This window comes from Bos taurus, chromosome 21 (assembly GCF_002263795.3).
Source record: "Bos taurus isolate L1 Dominette 01449 registration number 42190680 breed Hereford chromosome 21, ARS-UCD2.0, whole genome shotgun sequence".
NCBI classification, from domain to species: Eukaryota; Metazoa; Chordata; class Mammalia; order Artiodactyla; family Bovidae; genus Bos; species Bos taurus.
The window spans coordinates 30,671,305-30,695,182 of NC_037348.1; the positions used below are offsets into that span (position 1 = coordinate 30,671,305).

The window sequence follows — 23,878 nt, forward strand, 5'->3', positions numbered from 1 at the left end:
GGCTCATCCCCTGGAAGGGTGAGCCTAAATTTCTATCCTGGGGAGTTTAGTACATGCCTGGATGTCCTCTTTCCTGAGGCAGTACTCACTGTCACAGAATGATGACAACTCCTCTTACTGCTCTATTAGTAACAGGGCAAATGAGAAAGAAGCTTGTTGAAGAACATGAGTGTTTGTATTAAGAACACTTTATGTTAAACTATGAATGGCATTTCCAATAAAACATGAAAAGATTTATATGTATCTACAAAATTTGTTTTTGATAAACTTTTTAATAAATGCTATATTAACAAGCTAGAAAGGTAAGGAATGTCATAATCAATCTATACGTTCTCTCTGTAGCATTAGCCTGGAAAATGTTGATGTTTAAATGGGACAATCATAGATGTGAATTTCCTGGTCATCTCCAACAGACACAATTTTTGAGCCATTTCCATTGTATTTTACTCCCCAGACCTGTAAATAAAAAGAGAAAAAGTTCTACTAACACCTTTATTCTTTAGGAACAAATACCCTTACCCTACTCTCATTATACTGAATCCAGAAAAACAATAGGATGAGGGTGTTTTCATGCTTTCTCAACAGTAAGAATGGGGCTTTTCCTTTAATCAGGCAGCTTCTATTACTACTGTTTAATTATCATCACACTCACTTCCCAACTCCAGATAATTCATTTCTAAACATAAATCAAGGTATTCACAAACCTTTCAAAGATTCACAATCGAGGAAGTGACCTAATGTTGTGAAGATGGAACCCACGAGGGACCAGCACGGGTTCCCAGGTCTCCAGGAAGGAAAAGGCCCCACAGCTACCCTGAGGTCACTGCCTACAGGGATAATTACAAACTGTGCTCCTCGTCCACCTCCTTGTGCCCACAACCTACCTCAGTAATTCTCACTCTCTTATTAGAGGCCTATGAAACCTGCCTGTCCCCAGGAGCTAGACAACCTGGTGTTGCGAGTCATTGATTTCATTTGCTACATGTTGAATTAACACATTCACACCTCCTTCCCAGGCAGAACTGATGTGGTAGGAGTTTCATCAGGTCAAGCCTGTCACTCTATCCCTGAGGTGGGTGTTCTAGCCCTCACTTCAGCGCTGTGAGCGGGCCAGGTGATGGCTTTATATCCACTCCAAATGTCTTCCTCTGAGGACCGCACCACACACTGACACTCACAGAAAGCAACATAGCCAGCCAGGACTTCCTTCCCGAGTACAATGTTTAAATCCAGGAGGGAAATGTCAAGATTAAATCCTCTCAACTTCATTGGCAACAATGTTAAGATTAAGTGTAAAAAAGCATGAACATTTGTTAACTTTAAAATGCATTCCAAAGAGATTCTATGAGACCATCCTAAGAACATACAAAATACATACTTAATAAAAGATGACTTTATACTGCCATGGGTATTTTATTTTTTATACTGCTTCCCCAAGACCTTTGCTATTCAAAAGTGGTTGGAACTAGCAGTGCTAGTCTCACCTGAAACTTGGGACAGAAACTTAGGCGCAGGCCAGACCTACTGAATCTGTATTGTTACCAGATCCCCAGGGTACATTAAAGACTCAGAAGCCCTGCCCTGGAATGCCTTAACATTTCACATTCATCTCACCGGAAGACTCCTGTGAGAAGAGAGCCTCTTTTTCCTAATTTAAAGGCTGAAATAAAATTTACCAATATCTTTAAAGTCAAACAACCTGTTAAGAATTTCTGGCTTCAAATATATTCAAAGGAAAAAAAAAAAAAAACCACATCACTTCTTTGGGCAGCTCCAGAAGAGAAAGTGACAGCTGTGGGATGGAATGGAAACTCCTGAGCAAGCAGGTCCTTCCCGAGACAGCCATGGCCCAGCTGTACCCAGAAAAAGGCCCAGGCATGCCCTAGGCATTGCTGCAACATGTTTCGAAGAAGTCATTCAAAGGCTGTGCAGCTAGCGCAAGTTTTCCGGTCTACCCATATCATGGGTACGTATCATGCCTTGTGGGTTTCCAGGCTGACAACACATCCCCAGCCTCTGCACCCCAGAGTGTCCACTGGAACACGGGCTGGATGGACATCCAAGCAATCAGAGCAGCTCAGCTCTGAGGGTCATCCAATCTTGACAACCTCAGCAAGGAGGCTAGGAAAATGAGTGAGTTCTGGCATAGCAGTCAGACAATGCTAGCAATCCAAAGACAAAGGAATTTAAATGTTAATTATGCCATACCTGATCCTGGTGATCAAAGAAGGTGTGAACACAAGTCCTTGTTCCAACATCCCAAACTTTAACACTTTTGTCAGATGAACTATTTTAAAAAAGGAAACATCAGTATCAGAAAACTTTTCAGACCGGTGTGAAGTTGGAAAGAATCTGACCAAAAATTCCACACTCCTTGACTCAACCTACCTAGAGGCCCCCTTGGTGCGTGTGTGTGTACAAGCGGCTGACCTGGTCCCCAAAAGGTGGTCAAGAATGTTGACACAACTGGCTGGCATTCCCCACTCACAGAGCAGCTATTTCCCCAAACTTCTGATCTGCTTGGCCCTCATATCAAATATCCTTGTCAGGAGTCTCAGATGAGAGGCTCCCTCTGGATGGGAGGGAGACTGGTTAAAGCTTCAAAATAAAGGCTCTCAGAGTCTTCTACAAGCCTCTGTGCAGTGCTATTAAGCCATGCACCTCCTGTTTTTCAACTGTCTTGGCCATCCTGGGCCTAAACAACATTGGGGTCTCGAAGCATAACATTTTACAGATGTTCATATCTATAGTTACTATTGGAACACAGGTATCCTTATAAGGGATACCTACCTACTGTAGGTAGAGGCCTAGATTTATAAGGAAGAAATAAGAACTGAGTTGCTCAAAAGCATCCATCTTTGTTCCAGCTAAGAACAATTAACTTGACAATTTAAAAAACACTGCAGGAAACAAAGGCTACCTGAATGAGAAAAGAGTCACACCATCTTCAAATTTTAAGGCAATTCATACAAGAGGACCATCTTCATCTTCCTAACATTTTAGGAACTGATAAGAGTCATAAGTACCTGGAAACAAAGTGTGTGTCATCAGGACAAAATGCAACATTCAGCACCCAGGATGCGTGGCCACTCAATGTGCCAGCCAAGTTGGCATGTTGTCTGAAATGGGAAAGTTTCAAATAAAATGGAGACATTAACTTTTGGAATATAATCACTGAAACGGAAGGTGTACTGTGTCCATTTAATTGGACCAAATCTGCTATCCTTGAAATGACAGTATTAACATAGACATTCTCTTTTCACTAAAGTAGCATCACATACTGAAGAAACAAAATCTTCAATAGCATTAACCCCAAATATGTCAGAGCCTACAAGAGCCAAAAATAGGATCCTAAACAAGCAGAGTTTAGCAGTTCAAAATAAAGAAGGCTCAGCAAGCCAATTCCTAAGGTGAGGAAACAGAACCAGCAGGCAAAGAGCCATCTCAGAGTAGCTGCAGGTTCTGAGCCCTGCCCACCTAGCGTCCTTTCCATGTGGAGCCAGTGCCTGTGTCTACGGAAGGTATCAAAAGGTATTCTTTTACAACAGGTGTGACTTGGACAGACCATTTTTAACTTAACCAAGAATAAGACAGGTCTAATGACTATAGTCATTTTCACTTTTTAAAAAAGTGAAATCAAATCACCTATGGCAGGAAAACAATCCTAAGACCTGACTAAGGTCAGCAGTTTCACCCCTGAAGCCAGTGGAGTAGAGCAGACCCCAGTTAAGAGGAGAGGTGGCCTCAGTAGAAAGCTGGGGGACCATGAGAAGGTAAAAGTCCCAGGTGTTCATTCAGTATCAGCACCTTGGCCAAACCACCACCTCAGCTTGGGTTCCTCGTCGGCAATATGACTGGGACCTTAACCTGTGCTACCTCACCGGTAGTTGGGAAGATGATGAAACTGTAACAGTGAAAGCCTTATTAAAGAGAGCTGAACACTTAAGAAACTGCTAGTATTTATACTGGCCCTGCTGTTGACAAGCAAGCACAACTTGAGACAGGCATTTTCTCTTGGACCCTAACAGCTCATTCAGCTGTAACTCCAGAAACTGCAGTTCTAATTCCATGTCTATTTGACAACTTTCTGTTGTCCAAAATCTCCCAAGTTTAAACTCCTGCAAAACTCTCGTAGGCCCACAAAGTAACATGCACGTGGATGGTCATGGTGTGGCACCCATCGCTGGGGCACAGAGAAGGGTAAGGGATGCACCCAGTGGATCAGAATGCCACATTCGGAAGCCAGAAGCCAGGCACACTGCAGTACTGAGTCAAAGAATCAGGGACACACATCAAACACCTTATAGGGGAGACCTCAGTGGGGAACAGGGTGGGGACTGAGAAATAAAGGAGAAAAGAAAAAGAGAAAGGGCCCGTGCATAGGCTTACAATGAAAGTGAGCTGTCAACTGAAGATTAACTAACTCACCTTTATACCTGCAGTCAAAAACCACCAACAAAAAAGCTCCCTTATCTAGACCTGCTATAAGCTGGCTTATAAACAGACAACTCCCTAACTAGGGCAGAAGAATGCCTTCTAGAACGTCACACCCTCAGAAAACAAATGTTCTAATTTTTTCATCATTACTTCAAGCTAGCTACAGCCCATGGCTCCATCTGTTCATCTGTACACTACTCACCTGTCTAAAAAAATTTAAAACCAGCGTGCCCCACAAGAGACAGGATGCTGGAAAAGAAGTAGCAAGTAGCTGATTCTAGTTGGTAACCCACGCACGTCTTCCTCTGTAACATCCTAAGCTCAAAGCAGGGACAGGACCTGAACACGTGTCTTTCCTAGACATAAAGAGGGAGCAGCTCAGTTGCTAGGGCTCCTCCTAGTGATAAGAGACAAACAGGCATTGACATTAAGAGAGAAGTGTTGAAACCCAACAGGTAACTTACACATCATAGATCTTGATGTAGCCATCATCTGAAGCAGTGACAAGGAGCTGTGAATCCGGGGAAAAAGTCAAGGAGCGAATGGGCATAGCATGGCCTGAAATTCACAAAGACCCTTGTTAAGCTGGAGAATCACTGTCTCCTATCTCCTCATACAGGTTTCCACGAACTATGTCATCTTTAATGGCTGTTAAGTCACTGAGTTGCACTGCTCAGTGCTTCAGTCAGACGCGAGCTACAGACTGGACCCTTCTTCCTAATGCTCTAGAAACATGCACAAAACGCAGGCTCCTCCTCCTGGGAGTCATTACTCCTCAGATCCCTTCCCTGACCAACTGGACCTCAGGATACATTGCTTAGACAAAACTCCTCTGCCCCTACAGATATGGCCAAACATGGAAATATGCATTGTTTCTGATTTGCATGTTGAACAAACAGGATGCTAGTTCCCTACCAAATCCTTCTTGTAGGGTAAAGGATGCACAGAAGAGGCCTCCCTCCAGCCCTTCCCCTGTCCTAGTATCCCATCCCCCTGCCCAGAGGTCACCAGTGCAGAGTGGGCACAGAACTTTCATTTACCTTCAAACTATCAACAAAAAGGGGCTATTTTCCTATCACAAAGTTCTTTAGAGTCAAACATAACAGAAATATGACACTCATGTAGCTAGGATATATTAACACATAAATAAAAAGTAAGCCTGTTCACCAAAATAAGCATTTAAAACACTGGTACAAAAACTAATATGTCTAGGTTATAACTACAGTGACAAATGGAGAAGGCAATGGCACCCCACTCCAGTACTCTTGCCTGGAAAATCCCATGGACAGAGGAGCCTGGTGGGCTGTGGTCCATGGGGTCGCTAGGAGTCGGACACGACTGAGCGACTTCACTTTCACTTTTCACTTTCATGCACTGGAGAAGGAAATGGCAACCCACTCCAGTGTTCTTGCCTGGAGAATCCCAGGGACGGGGGAGCCTGGTGGGCTGCCATCTACGGGGTCCCACAGAGTCGGACGTGACTGAAGCGACTTAGCAGCAGCAGCAGCACAGTGACAAAAGTGAACCTTAGAGGCATTTCAGATTTCCAACTGACAGTGACGTTTTGCAAATCTAAGGCTCATTTGCCATTTAGTAGCATTTTAATGAAAGAGTAAGTCTTCCTTTGTGATCTGATAACCCAGTTTGCACTAAATGATGAACCACACCTTCCAGCGTATGCAGAAGTTTCCCAGTTGCAATATCAAAAATATTGATGATTCCGTCTATGGCTCCACTGGCCAGGTATTTCCCATCAGGACTCTGTAGAGAACATACGAAAATCATTTGAAACTCCATGTTGTTAAGCCATCCCCCCTCAAACACAAGTAATCTGCTGGTTCCAGGTCTAACTGGCTGACTGGCAAACAAAGCCAGCAGCTTCCTAGTGAGATCAATGCAGAATGTTTATCAAGGAATACAACAGGCTAGAAGAGGAAACTGAAAGAATCAGATAGAAACAAAGCAATATTTCCTTACATATGCAATACTAAGAATGAATTTTCCTCTTGTGTCCAAAGAATACTCCTTTTTCCCACTTTCCACACCAAAAATGTTCACTTTTCCCACGTGAGTTCCTGTGGCCAGATACTGAGAATCAGGAGAAAAGGCCAAAGTCCAGGCATCCACTGAACAGAAAAAAAGGAAAAACTATAGTGAGAAAAGATCTGACCTTAATTTTAAAAACTTTAAAGCTTTACCAAAAGATACATGTTTTAAAATTGGAGGAATAGTGTCCTGATTCATAACAGGACATTGTAAAGATATCAACTGTATTAATATGGGCATAGCATGGCCTGAAATTCAGAGACCCTTGTTAAGCTGGAGAATCACTGTCTCCTATCTCCTCATACAGGTTTCCATGAACTATGTCATCTTTAACGGCTGTTAAGTCACTGAGTTGCACTGCTCAGGTGCTTCAGTCAGAAGCCCAACATTAATATGCCCAACATTAATATGTTGTAAAGATATTAATTCTATACCAATTTAATGTAAGGGTTTCTTAACTTTTCACTAAAAATGTAGACAGAACAATACAAAATGTTAGCAAGGGTGTCAGTTCAGTTCAGTCACTCAGTCGTGTCTGACTCTTTGCGACTCCATGTACCGCAGCACGCCAGGCCTCCCTGTCCATCACCAACTCCCGGAGTCCACCCAAACCCATGTCCATCGAGTCGATGATGCCATCCAACCATCTCATCCTCTGTCGTCCCCTTCTCCTGCCCTCAATCTTTCCCAGCATCAGGGTCTTTTCCAACGAGTCAGCTCTTCGCATCAGGCGGCCAAAGTATTAGAGTTTCAGCCTCAACATCAGTCCCTCCAATGAACACTCAGAACTGATTTCCTTTAGGATGGACTGGTTGGATTTCCTTGCAGTCCAAGGGACTCTCAAGAGTCTTCTCCAATACCACAGTTCAAAAGCATCAATTCTTCGGCGCTCAGCTTTCTTTATAGTCCAACTCTCACATCCATACATGACCACTGGAAAAATCACAGCCTTGACTAGATGGACCTTTGTTGGCAAAGTGACGTCTCTGCTTTTGAGTATGCTGTCTAGGTTGGTCATAACTTTTCTTCCAAGGAGTAAGCGTCTTTTAATTTCATTGCTGCAATCGCCACCTGCAGTGATTGTGGAGCCCAGAAAAATAAAGTCAGCCACTGTTTCCCCATCTATCTGCCATGAAGTGATGGGACCGGATGCCACGATCTTAGTTTTCTGATGTTAAGCTTTAAGCCAACTTTTTCACTCTCCTCTTTCACTTTCATCAAGAGGCTCTTTAGTTCTTCTTCACTTTCTGCCATAAGGGTGGTGTCATCTGCATATCTGAGGTTGTTGATATTTCTCCTGGAAATCTTGATTTCAGCTCAAGCTACCCCGCATCCAAGGTAAGGAGCAGCGGTTGAGCTTTCTAGAGCAGCCGTGAAGAGAGACCCCGCGTCCAAGGTAAGAGAAACCCAGCTAAGACGGTAGGCACTGAGAGAGAGGATCAGGGGGCAGACAGACTGAAACTACAGTCACGGACAACTAGCCAATCTGATCACATGGACCACAGTCTTGTCTAACTCAGTGAAACTAAACCATGTCGTATGGGGCCACCCAAGATGGATGGGTCATGGTGGAGCGGTCTGACAGAATGTGGTCCACTGGAGAAGGGAATGGCAAACCACTTCAGTATTCTTGCCTTGAGAACCCCATGAACAGTATGAAAAGACAGAAAGATAGGACACTGAAAGATGAACTCCCCAGGTCAGTAGGTGCCCAATATGCTACTGGAGATCAGTGGAGAAATAACTCCAGAAAGAATGAAGGGATGGAGCCAAACAAAACAACACCCAGTTGTGAATGGGACTGGTGATAGAAGCAAGATTCAATGTTGTAAAGAGCAATATTGCATAGGAACCTGGAATTTTAGGTTCATGAATCAAGGCAAATTGGAAGTGGTCAAACAGGAGACGACAAGAGTGAACATCGACATTCTAGGAATCAGTGAACTAAGATGGGCTGGAATGGGTGAATTGAACTCAGATGACCATTATATCTACTACTCTGGGCAGGAATCCCTTAGGAGAAATGGAGTAGCCATCATGGTCAACAAAAGAGTCTGAAATGCAGTACTTGGATGCAATCTCAAAAATGACAGAATGATCTCTGTTCGTTTCCAAGGCAAACCATTCACTATCACGGTAATTCAAGTCTATGCCCTGACCAGTAACGCCGAAGCTGAAGTTGAACAGTTCTATGAAGACCTACAAGACCTCCTAGAACTAACACCCCAAAAAGATGTCCTTTTCATTACAGGGGACTGGGATGCAAAAGTAGGAAGTCAAGAAACACCTGGAGTAACAGGCAAATTTGGCCTTGGAGTACAGAATGAAGCAGGGCAAAGGCTAATAGAGTTCTTCCAAGAGAACGCACTGGTCATAGCAAACACCCTCTTGCAACAACACAAGAGAAGACTCTACACATGGACATCACCAGATGGTCAACACTGAAATCAGACTGATTATATTCTTTGCAGCCAAAGATGGATAAGCTCTATAGGGTCAGCAAAAACAAGACTGGAAGCTGACTGTTGCTTGCATCATGAACTCCTTATTGCCAAATTCAGACTGAAATTGAAGAAAGTGGAGAAAACCACTAGACCATTCAGGTTATGACCTAAATCAAATCCCTTATGACTATACAGTGGAAGTGAGAAATAGATTTAAGGGACTAGATCTGATAGACAGAGTGCCTGATGAACTATGGATGGAGGTTCATGACATTGTACAGGAGACAGGAATCAAGACCACCCCCAAGAAAAAGAAATGCAAAAAAAAAAAAAAGCAAGGGTGTAATGAAACCAAAATCCTCATACACTGGTGGGAATATAATAAAATGGTATAGCTACTTTGAAGAAGTGAAAACACACACCATAATACCTAGCAATTCCACTTCTAGAGAAATGGAAACACATCTTCATGAACAGAACTGAACCTGGATGCTCACAGCAGCATTATTAAGAATACTCAAAAACTGGAGAGAATCCAAATATCCATCAATTGATGAATGAATGAACAAAATGTGGAATAGCCCTATAACCGAATCCTTACTACTAAGCAATAAAAAGGAACAGGCTACTGATACATACTACAAGATAGATAAACCTCAAAAACATTATGCTAAAGATATGTAAGACAATACAATTTCACTTAATGTGAAATCTTTCAAAACGGCAAAACTATAGAGACAGAAAGCTGATCAGTGGTTGTCTGAGGCTGAGGGTGGGAGCACAGGTTAACTATAAATGGGCATGAGGGAACATCTGGGGGACAAGGAAGTGTTCTAAAACTGAATTGGAGTGATGGCTACACAACTGTGGAAATTTACTAAAACTTGTTAAAACTGTATAATGGGTTGATTTCAGAGTGTAATTATAGAGGTGAATGTCTACCTCAATAAGCTGCAAATAAATGAAGAGGTACCAGAAATATTCTTATATAAAACTATAATATGACAAAGTATTTATCACGAATTAGCCAGAGAATAAGGCCTGGGAAGAGGCACTGTTGTTGTTTTTTTAATCAACTGGTTTTAAGTTACATCACACAACCTGATTTGAAAGGTTCTACTCAGATGCTATTTCTGTATTACAGTGCTTCTGTGTAAAGGTCTCCAGACTCCTGGGCAGCCTGGGTAAGCACATGTGCTTTATACTTCCATCTGGACCACTGAAGATATTTCAGCATTTCTCTTTTCAGTTATGTGGGAAACTCTTCATGGGCAATCTCAAAGAGCTTTAGGAGCCTCTGGGGTCAGAGCCTAGAGAGCAAGGAACAATCCAGTTGTCCAGCGCTGGTCGAGGTCCCTTTGCCCGTGGCCAGTCTTATACGGGAACGTTCCCTAAGTCCTGCCCTTCCTGTACCTGCCCAGTGCTTGTAAGATCAAAGGGAGAGGAAAGGCTCCTTCCCCAGTCACTCTCCTTACTCCTAGGGCAGGGCTCAAAGAGGTCAAGCCCTTCTCAGCCCACAGAAGAGAGGTCTCCCTGAACTTGACTCATGGCAGATAGGGGCTCCGAGGACAGATGGGTCAGTACCATATACCAGAGTGAGTTTTAAAATAAAAATCTCTTGCAAATCTTAACACACATACTCAAAGTAGTAATTAATTTACCTCTATCACTTAAGAAATACTTGCTTCAAAAAGGAAATTAACTTCAAAAGTACTCAACCAACCAAGAAGATCTAAAAAAGCTTTTATTATAACCAATCTCTCACAAGGCTGCTTTTTAGTATCTATCTAATGACTATACCATTTATTCCAACAGGATTATATTCTCTTATTCCTATTATAATTAGTTTACAGGAATAATGGTTATTAGAAAATTGGATTATGATTCCTTGAAGTTTAGTAAAATCACTTTGAATTACTTTTACATTTCCCTTATTAGCTGTTTGATAATACAAAACTTTTAGTGGTGAATGTCCTTTTCCTCGAAATTGAAGGAATTTTTATTCCTCAATTTAACCTTGCACTCTAAAATTTACTTTAACATTTGCATAATATTTATTTTAATCACTAAGTTCCACCTCATCAGTGAAGAGAGTAACTCTTCTTTACACTGGGACATCCTGAACCACCTGATGTTGAGAGGCCCCTATGCTTGCACTTTCTTCTTCGACATCTTCAACATCAGTTTGCTGCAGCCACAGCCTGGGTGAGGCGTCAGATGAAAGATCTTCCCCGTCATCTTCCCTTTCTTCTACTTCTTCCCTTTCTTCTTCAGGATCTGAGATCTTTCTCTTTCCTCCTACTTTGTTCCTCTTCTCACATTCTCCAGGCATATTTTCAAGGCTGGTATAATGTAAATGTCCATTTGCCTAAATTCATTAGACCTAGACTTACTAGTTTTACCTTTAGGTGAATTCAACTGAGCTGCTCCTTAGTTGTCAGTAGCAATGCTTGATTTTATTATTTACTCAAATAACTGTTGTTTAATGGTCTGGTATAGTTTTATGAAGATTCCTATCCAAAAAAGAAAATAAATCCAATCTTATATTCATCTCAGTATCTTTTTTCTTTCCTAACAGTAATCTTTCAATGATCACTTGCCACAACTGGAACCAACATGTAGCTTAAGATATTATTTGTCAGGAAAGGCAAGCTGGGTACAGACTTCATCCTTTTCCTTAGAACCAATCCAGCACTCATTTCTTCAACTGTGGTGTGCCCGGGGCTACAAAGCCACACAGTGTCCTTAGCGTCATGGGAGGGCTTAGGTGCCCAAGATGAAGAGGCAGCAATAGATCCACCTCTTCCTCCTCGTCTCAGCTTAACAGACTTTGTGCACTAGTTTGGGGACCCAGGTCCTTCGTAAAAGATAACAATAGGGCAAGGACACATGCAAAAACAATTATATGGGGAGTCAGAATGCTTGGGTGAATTTTTTCAAATACATATCCTGGCCCACACACCCCAAAACTGATTCAGTGGATCCAAAATAGGAACTGGACATATGTATTCAATGGACATGAGTCTGAGCAAACTCCAGGAGATAGTGAAGGACACGGAAGCCCGGCATGCTAGTCCATGAGGTCACAAAGAGTCAGACATGACCGAGCAACTGAACAACAACAACATATGTCTTCCTTAAAAAGCTCCAACAGTTAAGACTCAGAGATGTCAAATACTGGCACTGAGGGGAAATGAACTCAGTTTTCAGACAACACAGAGTCCTTAAAACCCTGGGAACATCATTCTTTCCAAAATAAGTACAACCTATAGAATGCTACTGAACATAACTGGTGGGAAGCAAATATGCTGGGGCTCCAATCCAGGGAATTATGTTAAGTAAAGCACTGAGCAGTTCTGTAATCACTCCATGGAGGGGTGTGCCAGAGAGGTACCAGGCTCTCTGTACTCCTTCCAGTCATCACCCATTCTGGCAGAACAGGCTCTGCTCATGAAAGCTATATGCTCATATACAAGTAAATACAGGGCCACAAGGAATCTGAAATGTCATGTTGCTTGTCCCATTGAAATTATTAATTCCCATTACTTCAGATGTTTATTAAGGCTAATGGACAAGACTATGCTGTCCTACAGAACTTTAAAAAAATCTATTTGTTTCTTTAGAAGTTTCATGTATCAAGCATAAACTAGAAATAGGCACTTTAATCATAATTAGTTGAGATTACCATGACACAGATCTAGGAGGACACAGTGCTTTACATTCTAGACCTCTATAAGGTGACGAGTAGATCAATTCAGAATATGGCAAACAGAGAACCTGTGGACCATTCAAACACAGGTCCACAATCCCAAGTCAGCAATTTGAAACTCAAGGGTGATAAAAACTATGAGTTTTTAGAAATAATTTTAGTACCCAAATTCACTTGGCAATAAAACTAGAACTGATACAAGGCTATTTATAGCTTATCTTTATCTCCTAGTATAAATACTCATGTTTAGTTGCTGAGATACTAGTATTTGATTAGAGTGCTGTCCAAGTCCCACTGAAGGTATTACAGAACATGCAGTTCATACACCCATATTACCAATCTCAAATCCAAAAACTTCTAAACACTAAAATACATCTCTCCCTAAAGATATCAAAAAGGGATTGTAAACCTCTAGTATCCTCTCTAAGAGTAAAACTCTTACCAGGTCCTGCATCTATAGACTTTATCTGTTTGCCGTTTTCCAAGTCCCAGAGACGAATATGAGCATCAAGAGAACTGGATGCAGCAATGGGCAGGGTGTGGCTGATGTCCACAGACACCACACCCAGCTGATGGCCCTCCAGACTCCACTGTAGGTCCAGCTTCTCATCACGCCTTCAATGGGGGACAGAGAAATGGATTTCTTCACACACAACACATGGTACCCGGCATCTGAAATTCTGGGCTCCTGTAACTATGCATTATCAGAGGTCTGTGAAATGCAGAATCAAGAGAGGAAATGAAGAGCCACAGAACACCAAATGCGGCCAACTTTTAACCATAGCATTTTTTTCTTTCAACTGTAAGGCCTTAATGGTGAATAACAGGAAAACAAGTGAGAAAAAGAGTCAGCCTTTTTACCACCATATCGCCATTGCTTTCTTGCGTAGATAATAGTCAATACTTTTCTGATTTTAACTTGGGAGCCCAGAAGAAAAACCCCAACTTCCAAGGCTGTATTGTAGAGGAAAGAGCACTCACCATTTCCAGACCTTCACCAGGTCATCCAGGGATCCCGTGACCACTGTCTCAGAGTTTTCTTTCTTGTTTGACCCCCAGGCAACTGACCAGATGGCATCATCATGGGCTGGAACAGAAAGTCATTCATATAAAGTCTTCATGCAACTTCTAAACTGAATGTGCTAAGATAAAGCAGAAATACTGAGATTTTTACACCAATTCTGAGATTTTTGAGGTAATATCCACCTGTGTCTGCTTTACTGTTTTGCAGATGGCTTTCCCACACAGCTTTTATTAGAACAGTGGAGGCAGATAAGAATACCAGAGGTTCTGAAGAAGTCGCTTGCCCCAAATCACAGGTTTACCAGGTTGGGGAGCAGTACTGGAGTAGTCCAGGGTCCTTTCTACTTTAGTATGCTGTCTGACATGCATTAGATTGGAATGGCTCTCACTTGGCTCAAGTGAAACCCACCCCCCAAAAGAGATCAACTTGTTAAGAGTAATTTCCTAAGAGATCTTTGGAAACCAGTAGGCAGGTCAACTGTAAACAGTACAGGTCCGAAAATGCACAGAGTCGGACACGACTGAGCGACTTCCCTTTCACTTTTCACTTTCATGCATTGGAGAAGGAAACGGCAACCCACTCAGGGACGGTGGGAGCCTGGCGGGCTGCCGTCTATGGGGTCACACAGAGTTGGACACGACTGAAGCGACTTAACAGCAGCAGCAGCAGCTACAGATAAAAATCAGAGGCTTAGAGAAGCCTGGTAGCTCACTCAAAGTCAAAAGCTACGAAGAGGCAGAGCTGGTATTCTAACCTAGAAACCTAAACTCCCTACTAACTAAAGTCCACTTTAAATTCTAAGTCTGTAAGCTATATATCTGGCGGGCCATACTGGTGGGTCTGCAGACCTGGTATACGAATACAAATGTAACAAGTGAACAAGAAGGCTTTCTTCACACCTGGCAGCAATTCTTCAGGGACACCTTTCCAAGACATGAATACAAGGACATTCAACTTAAACAGCTGTGAGTTACATATAGCATCTTGGCTTCCATTACAATCCCCACCTGACCCAAGTCTGCCAGCTTGCCATTGGATGGCATTAGGTGCATACAAGGTAGCTGACTGACGAGCTGACTAGCTGCTACATACCTACGCTCGCTAACTTGAAAGAATGCTTTGGGTTTAAACTTCAGACTACCTAAATGTCACTACTTAAAGTGGAAGAGTTTTATTAGGCATTCCACAAATTTCTCCAGGCTTTACATAACTTATCTAGGCTGTGGTGAAGAAATGAGACACACGTGAATAGTCCCTGCACACCCTCCTTTCCAGGTATGAAGTCCGCTGTCACTGGCCAGCTACCTTCCAGACTCTGACCTCCCTCCTTCTCCCATCCCCACCACTGCCACAGCCGCACAGCCCCTAGCCCACCCATATACTCAGTGGTCTTGACAAATTCACCTATTCAATCCTCCTCTATTATTGAGGGTCAAAGGCCCTCTATGAGACTCGCTACACTTGTTTTAAGTGGAGGAGCCTGAATAAAGGCTCCCAAGAGAACCTCTGTGTTCATGGCCAGGCTCAAGTTTACCTCCCCAGGTGAGCTGGTATTAACAGAGTCCTGAGACTCAGAGTTTCCTTCTTTCACTTTGATAGCCGGGAAGCTCAGTCACACCTTCCTCAAGTGGAAAAAATTTTTCTCAGCCCAGAGTTCTGCAGTCTATCATTTGCCTCTTGCTCTTTAAGTTAGTAGTTGGTTTTTTTTGTTGTTGGTTGTTCGTTCTGAAGCGTATTTGTTTTCAGCTGCCCCTGCCAATTCTTATGTAAAGTGAGTACGGCTGGAACTGCATGTCTGGTCAGTGTGACAAAAACCTTAAGCCAGGGGCAACAGCTTTTCACAGGTGAATTTGCTTGAACTGGCAAGCTGCTTACCTTGCTCTTGTTTGAAGAGAATACTGTACTAAAAAAGAACAGAAGACACATTAAACCAATGGTCAGATTTCAGATGTGTCCCATCCTTTCCCTAAAACACCCCCCAATTCACCACCTTGTGCCCCAGCAGATATAATCACCAGAGTTAGGTACCTCCCTTGCTGCAGCCTGACCTCCTGTGAGCTCATGCAAGGTTTGTAATGTTAGTTCTTAAAGAAACTATAGTCTCTTAAAGAAAACAATTACTTCTTAAAGAAGCTAGAGTCTCTTCTAACTACTTCCACCCACCAAAAAAGAGTCATAAATTATGTGCTTTTTCCTGCTCTGATCACCAGGAAGCTCAGAGTCCAGTTTGCAGCTTAATTTTTGTAGTTGTATAAAACCACACAGCCTGCATAATAACCTGTTAACTCTGTCCCTAATTTTATTACAAAGACATGTTTCTCCCTAATTTTCCTTTCTTGTTTTTGTGTACAAATTCTTTTAAGCTTCCTCAATCCCTTTGTAAACTGTGGTACAGACTGAAATAAAATTACCCTTCTCTCAGTGTTGTGCATTTTACTAATGCCACCTAACCCTCTGGTGATTAGGTGCCCAGGATACCCTCCTTTTCAGAAGCAGAGCAGGAATCAGATGCTAGTTTTCTGACTACAAACCCAGACAATGTATTGGGCTCGAACCCCCAAAGAGACCAACTGGTACTCTCCCTCTCCCTAGGCCTTACCTGGTTGGTCATCTCCTTAACCAAGGATGAAGGGCTAAAGGCCAGACAGCTCTGTGGAAACAACACCAGGGCTTCAGTAAGAGGTGGCCATCAGGATAGAGGGCTATAGAAGCTTCCCCTGGATCAAGACTGTAAGGCAACTCTTGGCCAGAGTTGACCTGACACTTTTCTACAGATTGATCCCAGGGTCCCTGTTCACAAGCCCTACCAGGTGGCACAGTGTTCTTTCTCAACTAATACCTACCACCTCTCATATTTTCTTCTCAAGTTGACTACAGAGAGGATCCAGTCTCCCTCCTTGCTGCTTTTCCAAGAGATAAAACCACAGGATCTTTTAATTTAAAATATTATTTTATTAAAAACTCAACAAGCAAATATGGGGGAGCAAAGTTCTTATGGTCCATGCAGGGACATATAAGAGCCAGCAGGAGTGTAAATGAGGGTGTGAGCTAGAGGGAGACTACATGTCTCCCCAAAGCTATAATAAGGCTTCTTAACTTTTGTGTGTGTGCTATAGAATCCTCTGTGCCCACCCCACCCCCACACACACACCCCAGGTAGCTCTGTAAAGCCTATAAACCCCTTGTCAGGATGTTTTAAAATACATACAATACATAGGATTAGAAAGGAAACCAAGTATAGTCCATTCTCGTTATTCCAGGGAGTTAAGTTCCATAAAGTCACTGAATACTGAGTTAGTGAACACTGACCCACTGCTTCTGGGGGAGACACTATATTAGGTTCCTGCAAGACTATGGTAAATTTGGGGAAACTGATCAGTAAGTAACTTTATTTTCTGCATGTTTCTGTTTAAAGACACCTTATTTCACATTGGCGATTCATTAATATTGAACTCATGGCTAACAGCGACGTAATTCATGCCTATATGAAGTTTATCCACAGATGTGTTTTCTCCATAAGACACATCACAGTCTTCTTGGACTTAGGAACACTAAGAGAGCTTTACTACTGTGCTTGGAGGGCTATTTTAAACAGTGAAGTCACCAATGAGACCACAAAAATACAAAACTTGTAACACTAATAGACTGAAAAAAAAAGACACTTGTTTACAGCATGATAACTGAAACAAGAAAGCAGAGTGCTTCCTTGTTCGACTGCAGCTAAGAATGCGCGTCAGTTGACTCAAAATTTTCACCACCTCGCACACGTCCAAGATCACAAAGTGCTGCAAATGATGCTTTGGGGCTACAAATAAATTTTAGAATGTAGATGAATTTGGAAATACAGAGCATGAGAATAGTAAGGATCAACTGTATACAGAAATAAAATTTTACCAAATACAAAAATTAGTTTTTGTGATAGTATATGTAATTCTTTATTTACACATTATATAACAAGATTTAGCAGCAAATCTAACAACTACCATAATTTCAAAGTTATGATGAACTTATACAATATCCTAAGATACGAAAATATGTGTGATTTCTATTGGTGACAAAGTCACCCTGTTAATACTTGGTTTGCTGACTACATTTATAATTGAAGGAAATGCTAAATTTCAGTTAGAAGTTTGAGAACATAAGGATGCAATTTTTCTTCTCATCCAAGTTCATGGCCCCCTCAATTCTATCCATGGACAGAGGACACCATACATCTAAAGCTTCCATGTCCAGGTTACTTGCTTTAAATTTGCAAAGTCAAAAAGACTACTGTGAAGGTTTTCCAAGGATAACAGAAAAAACAAACAATTTCTAAATAACCTTTGCCTGTGAAGATCTCAGTCAAGGCGGTAGTGCTTAATTCATTTGTGACCCAAGAACAGTGTCTTGGCAAGGGTAGGAAAGACAGGCAGGAGGTCAAGCCAGTTTCGCTGGAGTAAACAGTATTCAAATTCTCTTGGGCACCAACCCTCTGCCCTTCCAAATCCTGCCTCACATCCCTGCAACAGAAACAATTCCCTGCAACAAGGAGAAACAAGAGTAGGAAGGTTTGCAAGATGTCAAATTCCAAGAAGCCAGGCTCCTCAAATAAAGGTATGCTTCTATCAATGAATGTATGTTTGATGATGTACCATGAGTCAGGGTACCATGATGTACCGTTTTACATATTACATGTAGGTTAGCTCATTGAACCCTCTCATCTCATTTAATAGATATTCTTATTATAATCTCTACTTTCCTCATAAGGAAAGTGAGACTTCAAGAGAGGTTAAGGGACCTCCCCCAAGGTTAGTTTGACAGGAGAAGGCGGATACAAGCTTATAGTATAGGTTACAGTATCTTGTGGCTCAGCTGGTAAAGAATCCGCCTGTAATTCGGAAGACCTGGGTTCGATCCCTGGGTTGGGAAGATCCCCTGGAGAAGGGAAAGGCTACCCACTCCAGTATTCTGGCCTGAAGAATTCCATGGACTGTATAGGCCATGGGGTCGCAGAGTCGGACACGACTGAGCGACTTTCACTTTCACACTACCTTTTACATCAGTTTCTTATCCTACAATAATTTCAGCGTTAAGAGGACGCCAAAAGCCTCTTTTGTCACCTTCCTTCTTTAGAGAACTCTCCTCTCATTTCCCAGGCAGAATTCATTGCTTCCTCAATGTTTCCAAAGAACACTACACATGCCCCTATTAAAGTACTCAGGGAGGTCAGTAACCCGCAATACTACATGGTACTTGAAGTAAAGATAACTCAGCCTGTGCCTGTACCTGTCCAGCTCGCTACCGAAAAAGACAGAGTGGCCTACCACTGGAAGACTTCGGTTAAGACAGTTCTGTCTATCGACACTGAGACCAGCCCTAACCTCGAGGCTTCACAAAACATCCACAGGATGCAAGATGAGGCCACCTCCCCTCTCCCCTCAGACCCCACACCCCGAGAGTCAGCCAGAGTAAATGGAGTCACGGAAGCCACCACCCTCAGGCCCTGCGGCGTGGGGCATTCCTGAGCAAACCCTCCTAGAGGTAGCCTCGGGCCCACTCTCGCTCACCCGCCCTCCAGGCTGGACCGTTATCGGCACCGACGAGTGCCACCCCCAACGGCTCTGCGGACCGACTCACCGCCTCACCGTCCGGCTGCACTGCCCCACGGCTCCTCTGACGCTAGCTTCCGCGCGACCGCGACGCGGGGTGATGAGCTCACGAAGAGGCGGGACATCGCGCCGGTCCCCAAGGCGCAGGCGCACGCCGCAGCGCCCTCTGCCTCAACGCGCGCGGGGCGGGGAGGAGGATGGGCGGGGAGAAGGGGAAGAGGCCACGCCCCGGTCACCTTGGTTTCCCCCGGGGCGGGGCCACGGAGAACCGGCTTGCCGATGGGTTCCAATTTCTTTATTTGTACTTTGAGATAGACTACACTTGATGACCGCAAGTATTGCTTCAAAATTTTTTCAGTGAAATAGAGCTTTTTTTTTTTTCAAGTTTGAATCCTTTTGATAGGATTTATTTTTTTTTTTTTTAACTTTACAATATTGTACTGGTTTTGCCAAATATCGAAATGAATCCGCCACAGGTATACATGTGTTCCCCATCCTGAACCCTCCTCCCTCCTGCCTCCCCATACCATCCCTCTGGGTCGTCCCAGTGCACCAGCCCCAAGCATCCAGTTTTGTGACTGTAAAGTCACAACCGGTTGTTGTTCAGTCGCTCAGTCGTGTCTGATTCTTTGCGACCCCATGGACTGCAGCACGCCAGGTTTCCCTGTCCTCCCACTATCTCCCAGAGTTTGCTCAGACTCATGTCCATTGAGTTTGTGATGCCAGCCAATCATCTCATCCTGTCGTCCCCTTCTCCTCCTGCCTTCAATCTTTCCCAGCATCAGGGTCTTTCCCAATGAGTTAGCTCTTCCCATCAGGTGGCCAAAGTATTGGAGCTTCAGCTTCAGCATCAGTCCTTCCAATGAATATTCATGGTTGATTTCCTTTAGGATTGACTGGTTTGATCTTGCTGTCCAAGGGACTCTCAAGAATCAGCTGTCAACTGTCAACACCACAGTTCAAAAGTATCAGTTCTTTGGTGCTCAGCCTTCTTTATGGTCCAAATCTCACATCCATACATGACTACTGGAAAAACCATAGCTTTAACTCGATGGGCTTCCCTTGTGGCTCAGCTGGTAAAGAATCTGCCTGCAATGCGGGAGACCTGATCCTGGGTTGGGAAGATCCCCTGGAGAAGGGAAAGGCTACCGACTCCAGTATTCTGGCCTGGAGAATTCCATGGACTGTATAAAACATTGGGTCGCAAAGAGTCGGACAGGACTGAGCAACTTTCACTTTCACTTCACTTGACTAGACGGAACTTTGTCAGTAAAGTAGTGTCTTTGCTTTTTAATAGGCTGTCTAATTTTATCACAGCTTTTCTTCCAAGGAGCAAGAATCTTTTAATTTCATGGCTGCAGTCAGCGCCCGTGGTGATTTTGGACCCAACCGGTTAGGTTACTGTGATGCATATCAGTTTAGAAGCTCATGACCAGCATTTTAAAAGGAGATGGAAGGGTGAAGGCACTGCACCCCATCCTTGAAAAGCTGCCCGGCCCCTCCTGGCTGCTGGTCACTGTCTCAATCTCTCTGGGCAGTAGGGAGTGGAAGTTCTGGGTGGCGGGGGAGCTCCCTGAAGGGTTAAGCTTTCTTTCAGCTTATCATGAGAGAGAGATCACAGTCTCTCCTGATTAAAACTGGTTTAGAAGTCCAAAAAGAGTCTAGAAGAAGGGGATGATGGTAAAGTATGGTCACAGTGAATGTAAACCCTTGAAATATCCATGTACCCTTACCCTACTCCGCCCACCCTCAAAAGTTAATTTCCCAGGATCTAGTTTATTAAAACATCTTGAGTTCTATGATGATTTCAGAAAACTGTTAGACCATACAACTCTTGTCCATACAACTGGATAAAATCTTTGAGGGCCTTATGAGGAGATTTTATGGCCCAGAAATTTGCTAAATACACTCACAAGTCTCCCAGTGCCTGTTCTCTGGTCCTCAGTAATTCCTTCAGTGACAGGTCTGTCAATGGAAACTTCATCCAGCCCCAGTGGATCCCCTACATGTCACAGGTTTAGAAAATTTGGGTCACAATGAGCATGCTTCAGTTGTTAACCTTGAATTGTCAAAACTCTTACATAGCCTCTGTTAAAAGTCACATTATCCCTGTAACCATTCTGGATATACTTGACCAGAGCACATTTGTCCCTGAAGCTAAAGAAGAGTGTACAAATTATACCCTCAGGCCAGGAAGCGTGTCTTCAAACTGGAGGCAATTCCCATCATAAGGACCTAAGTGCTGACTGGACCACAGCATTCAGGGAAATTCCACAGAACCCAACAAACAGAAATTGACACTGCAATGGCCAGGATCCAGGTTACTAGAGTGTGGAAAGGACCTAACATCAGTCCCCAATGCAGTGGCTTTTAACAGTGAAATGAGGAGTGATCTGCTGTCTTCCTGTACAACTCGTTGCCAGTTTTGGCCAATCTTGGTTTTTGTCCCTTTAATTTTATTGGCAGAGTTTCTGGGTTTCTCTGGGTTTTGAAAATAGACTGATTATTATATGGCTTCTCCTTAACCAGGGCAATTGGGTCATCTTTACTTTAGCTTATATAAATAAATATTTTTGAACACTCCTACTTTAAGAATGGTGAAATTTTGTCCAGAAAAGTGCTTACAACTATGTAATTAAGTGAATTTTAATTTGTGTGATTTGGGCTTATGTGTTTTTTTTTTCTTTTTTCTCTGCGTTAACTGTAAATATTCCACCTCTAGATTATTCTGAGAGCACACTGATCACTTTCATGCCTTTTATCTGTTGTCAGAATACTAAGGCTTTCACCTTTTTGTGCCTGCTTCCAAATCCACTACTATTAATTTCCAATTGAAGCAAATAGTTTGGGGATTAATTTAATTTTTGTCAGCCATGATAGTTGTTCTGAATAAAAATTTAATTACCATCTCTCAAAAAGAAATACAATAGATTAAGAAAAATAGGAGATATAGGAGTGTATCATGCATTTAAAGATATGTCATGCTTTATAAAAAACTTGTTTCACATAGACAGGTAATGGATCACAAAGGAAAATGTTTTTCCTGCTGTGAGCTATGACCATGAAGTTTGAAATTCATTGCTCTCTAAAGACTTTCCAACTCTATAATTCTATAGTTGTGATAGAAATGCTATCATTCATTCAGAAAGGATGTATTGTGCACCTCCTTTTACCCATAGAACACTGCTACAGCCTGAGGCACATGATGTAGTTGGCCTTAGTATAAGGACTGTGGGGCTTCCTGGGTGGCTCAGCGGTAAAGAATGCGCCTTCAAGGCAGGAGGTGAGGGTTCAATTCCTGGGTTGGGAAGATGCCCTGGAGAAGGAAACGGCAACCCACAACAAAAACATCTGGACTGTGATGCAAGGATAGCTGGCCTTTTTAAACTGTTTATTTTTAATTGGACCATAATTGTTTGATGATGCTGTGCTGCTTTCTGCCATACAACAACATGGATCAGCCATTTGTTGTTGTTCAGTTGCTAAGTCGTGTCTGACTCTTTATGACTCCATGGACCGCCATGCCAGGCTCTTCTATTCTCCACCATCTCCGGAGTTTGCTCAGATTCATGTCCATTGAGTCAGTGATGCTATCTAATCATCTCATCTTCTGCTGCCCCCTTCTCCTTTTACCTTCAATCTTTCCCAGCATCAGGGTCTTTCCCAGTGAGTCAGTTCTTTACATCAGGTGGCCAAAGTATTCAAGCTTCAGCTTCAGCATCAGACCTTCCAGTGAATATTCAGGGTTGATTTACTCTAAGATCAACTTGTTTGATCTCTTTGCAGTCTAACGGACTCTCGAGAGTCTTCTCCAGCACAATTTGAAAGCATCAGTTCTTTGGTACTCAGCTTTCTCTATGGTCCAACTTTTACATCCATACATGACTACTTGAAAAACCATAGCTTGGACTATACGAACCTTTGTGGCAAAGTGGCTCTGCTTTTTAATACTGTGTCTAGGTTTGTCATAGCTCTCCTTCCAAGGAGCAAGCATCTTTTAATTTCGTGGCTGCAGTCACCATCCACATTGATTTTGAAGCCCGAGAAAATCTGTCACTGCTTCCACTTTTTCCCCGTCTATTTGCCATGAACTGATGAGTCCAGATGCCATGATCTTAGTTTTTTGAATATTGAGTTTCAAGCCAGCTTTTTCACTGTCCTCTTTTACCTTCATCAAGACATTCTTTAGTTCCTTTTCACTTTCTACCATTAGAGTGGTATCATCTGCATATCTGTTGAATATCATCTGCATATCATAAGCTGTTGATATTTCTCCCAGCAATCTTGATTCCAGCTTGTGATTCACTCAGCCCAGCATTTCACCAGGGAAGCCTGGCATGCTGCAGTCCATGGGGTCACAGAGTCAGACACAACTGAGCGACTGAACTGACTGACTGCATAAAAGTTAAATAAGCAGAGTGACAATATACAACCTTATCGTACTCCTTTCCCAATTTGGAACCAATCAGTTATTCCATGTCTGGTTCTAACTATTGCTTCTTGACTCCCATACAGGTTTCTCGGGAGACAGGTAAGATGGTCTGTTACTCCTATCTCTTTAAGAATTTTCCACAGTTTGTTATGATCCATACAGTCAAAGGCTTTAGTGTAGTCAATGAAGCAGAAGTCT

At 42.8% G+C, this 23,878-nt stretch overlaps 1 protein-coding gene across 2 annotated transcripts; it reads right to left on the reverse strand.

Annotated features, from left to right (window-relative positions):
- Window positions 1-239: 239 nt before the first annotated feature.
- Window positions 240-19,320, reverse strand: SKIC8 (SKI8 subunit of superkiller complex). 2 transcript variants are annotated; one of them, NM_001038097.2, is given in 11 exon segments: window positions 240-456; window positions 2,209-2,287; window positions 3,027-3,119; window positions 4,902-4,995; window positions 6,105-6,198; window positions 6,415-6,563; window positions 13,079-13,251; window positions 13,618-13,723; window positions 15,536-15,563; window positions 16,260-16,310; window positions 19,277-19,314. In NM_001038097.2, coding segments are annotated over 10 exon segments (918 nt in total). In that variant the 5' UTR covers window positions 16,272-16,310; window positions 19,277-19,314; the 3' UTR covers window positions 240-366.
- Window positions 19,321-23,878: the final 4,558 nt, after the last annotated feature.

What these genes read in the sequence shown, in the direction of transcription:
- SKIC8 (XM_005221931.5), bottom strand. An exon ending in TCATTCTTAGTATTGCATAT is followed by an intron (nt 6,199 to 6,414) that starts GTAAGGAAATAT and finishes TGTTCTCTACAG; the next exon opens with AGTCCTGATGGGAAATACCT. An exon ending in TACATCAAGATCTATGATGT is followed by an intron (nt 3,120 to 4,901) that starts GTAAGTTACCTG and finishes TTCCCATTTCAG; the next exon opens with ACAACATGCCAACTTGGCTG.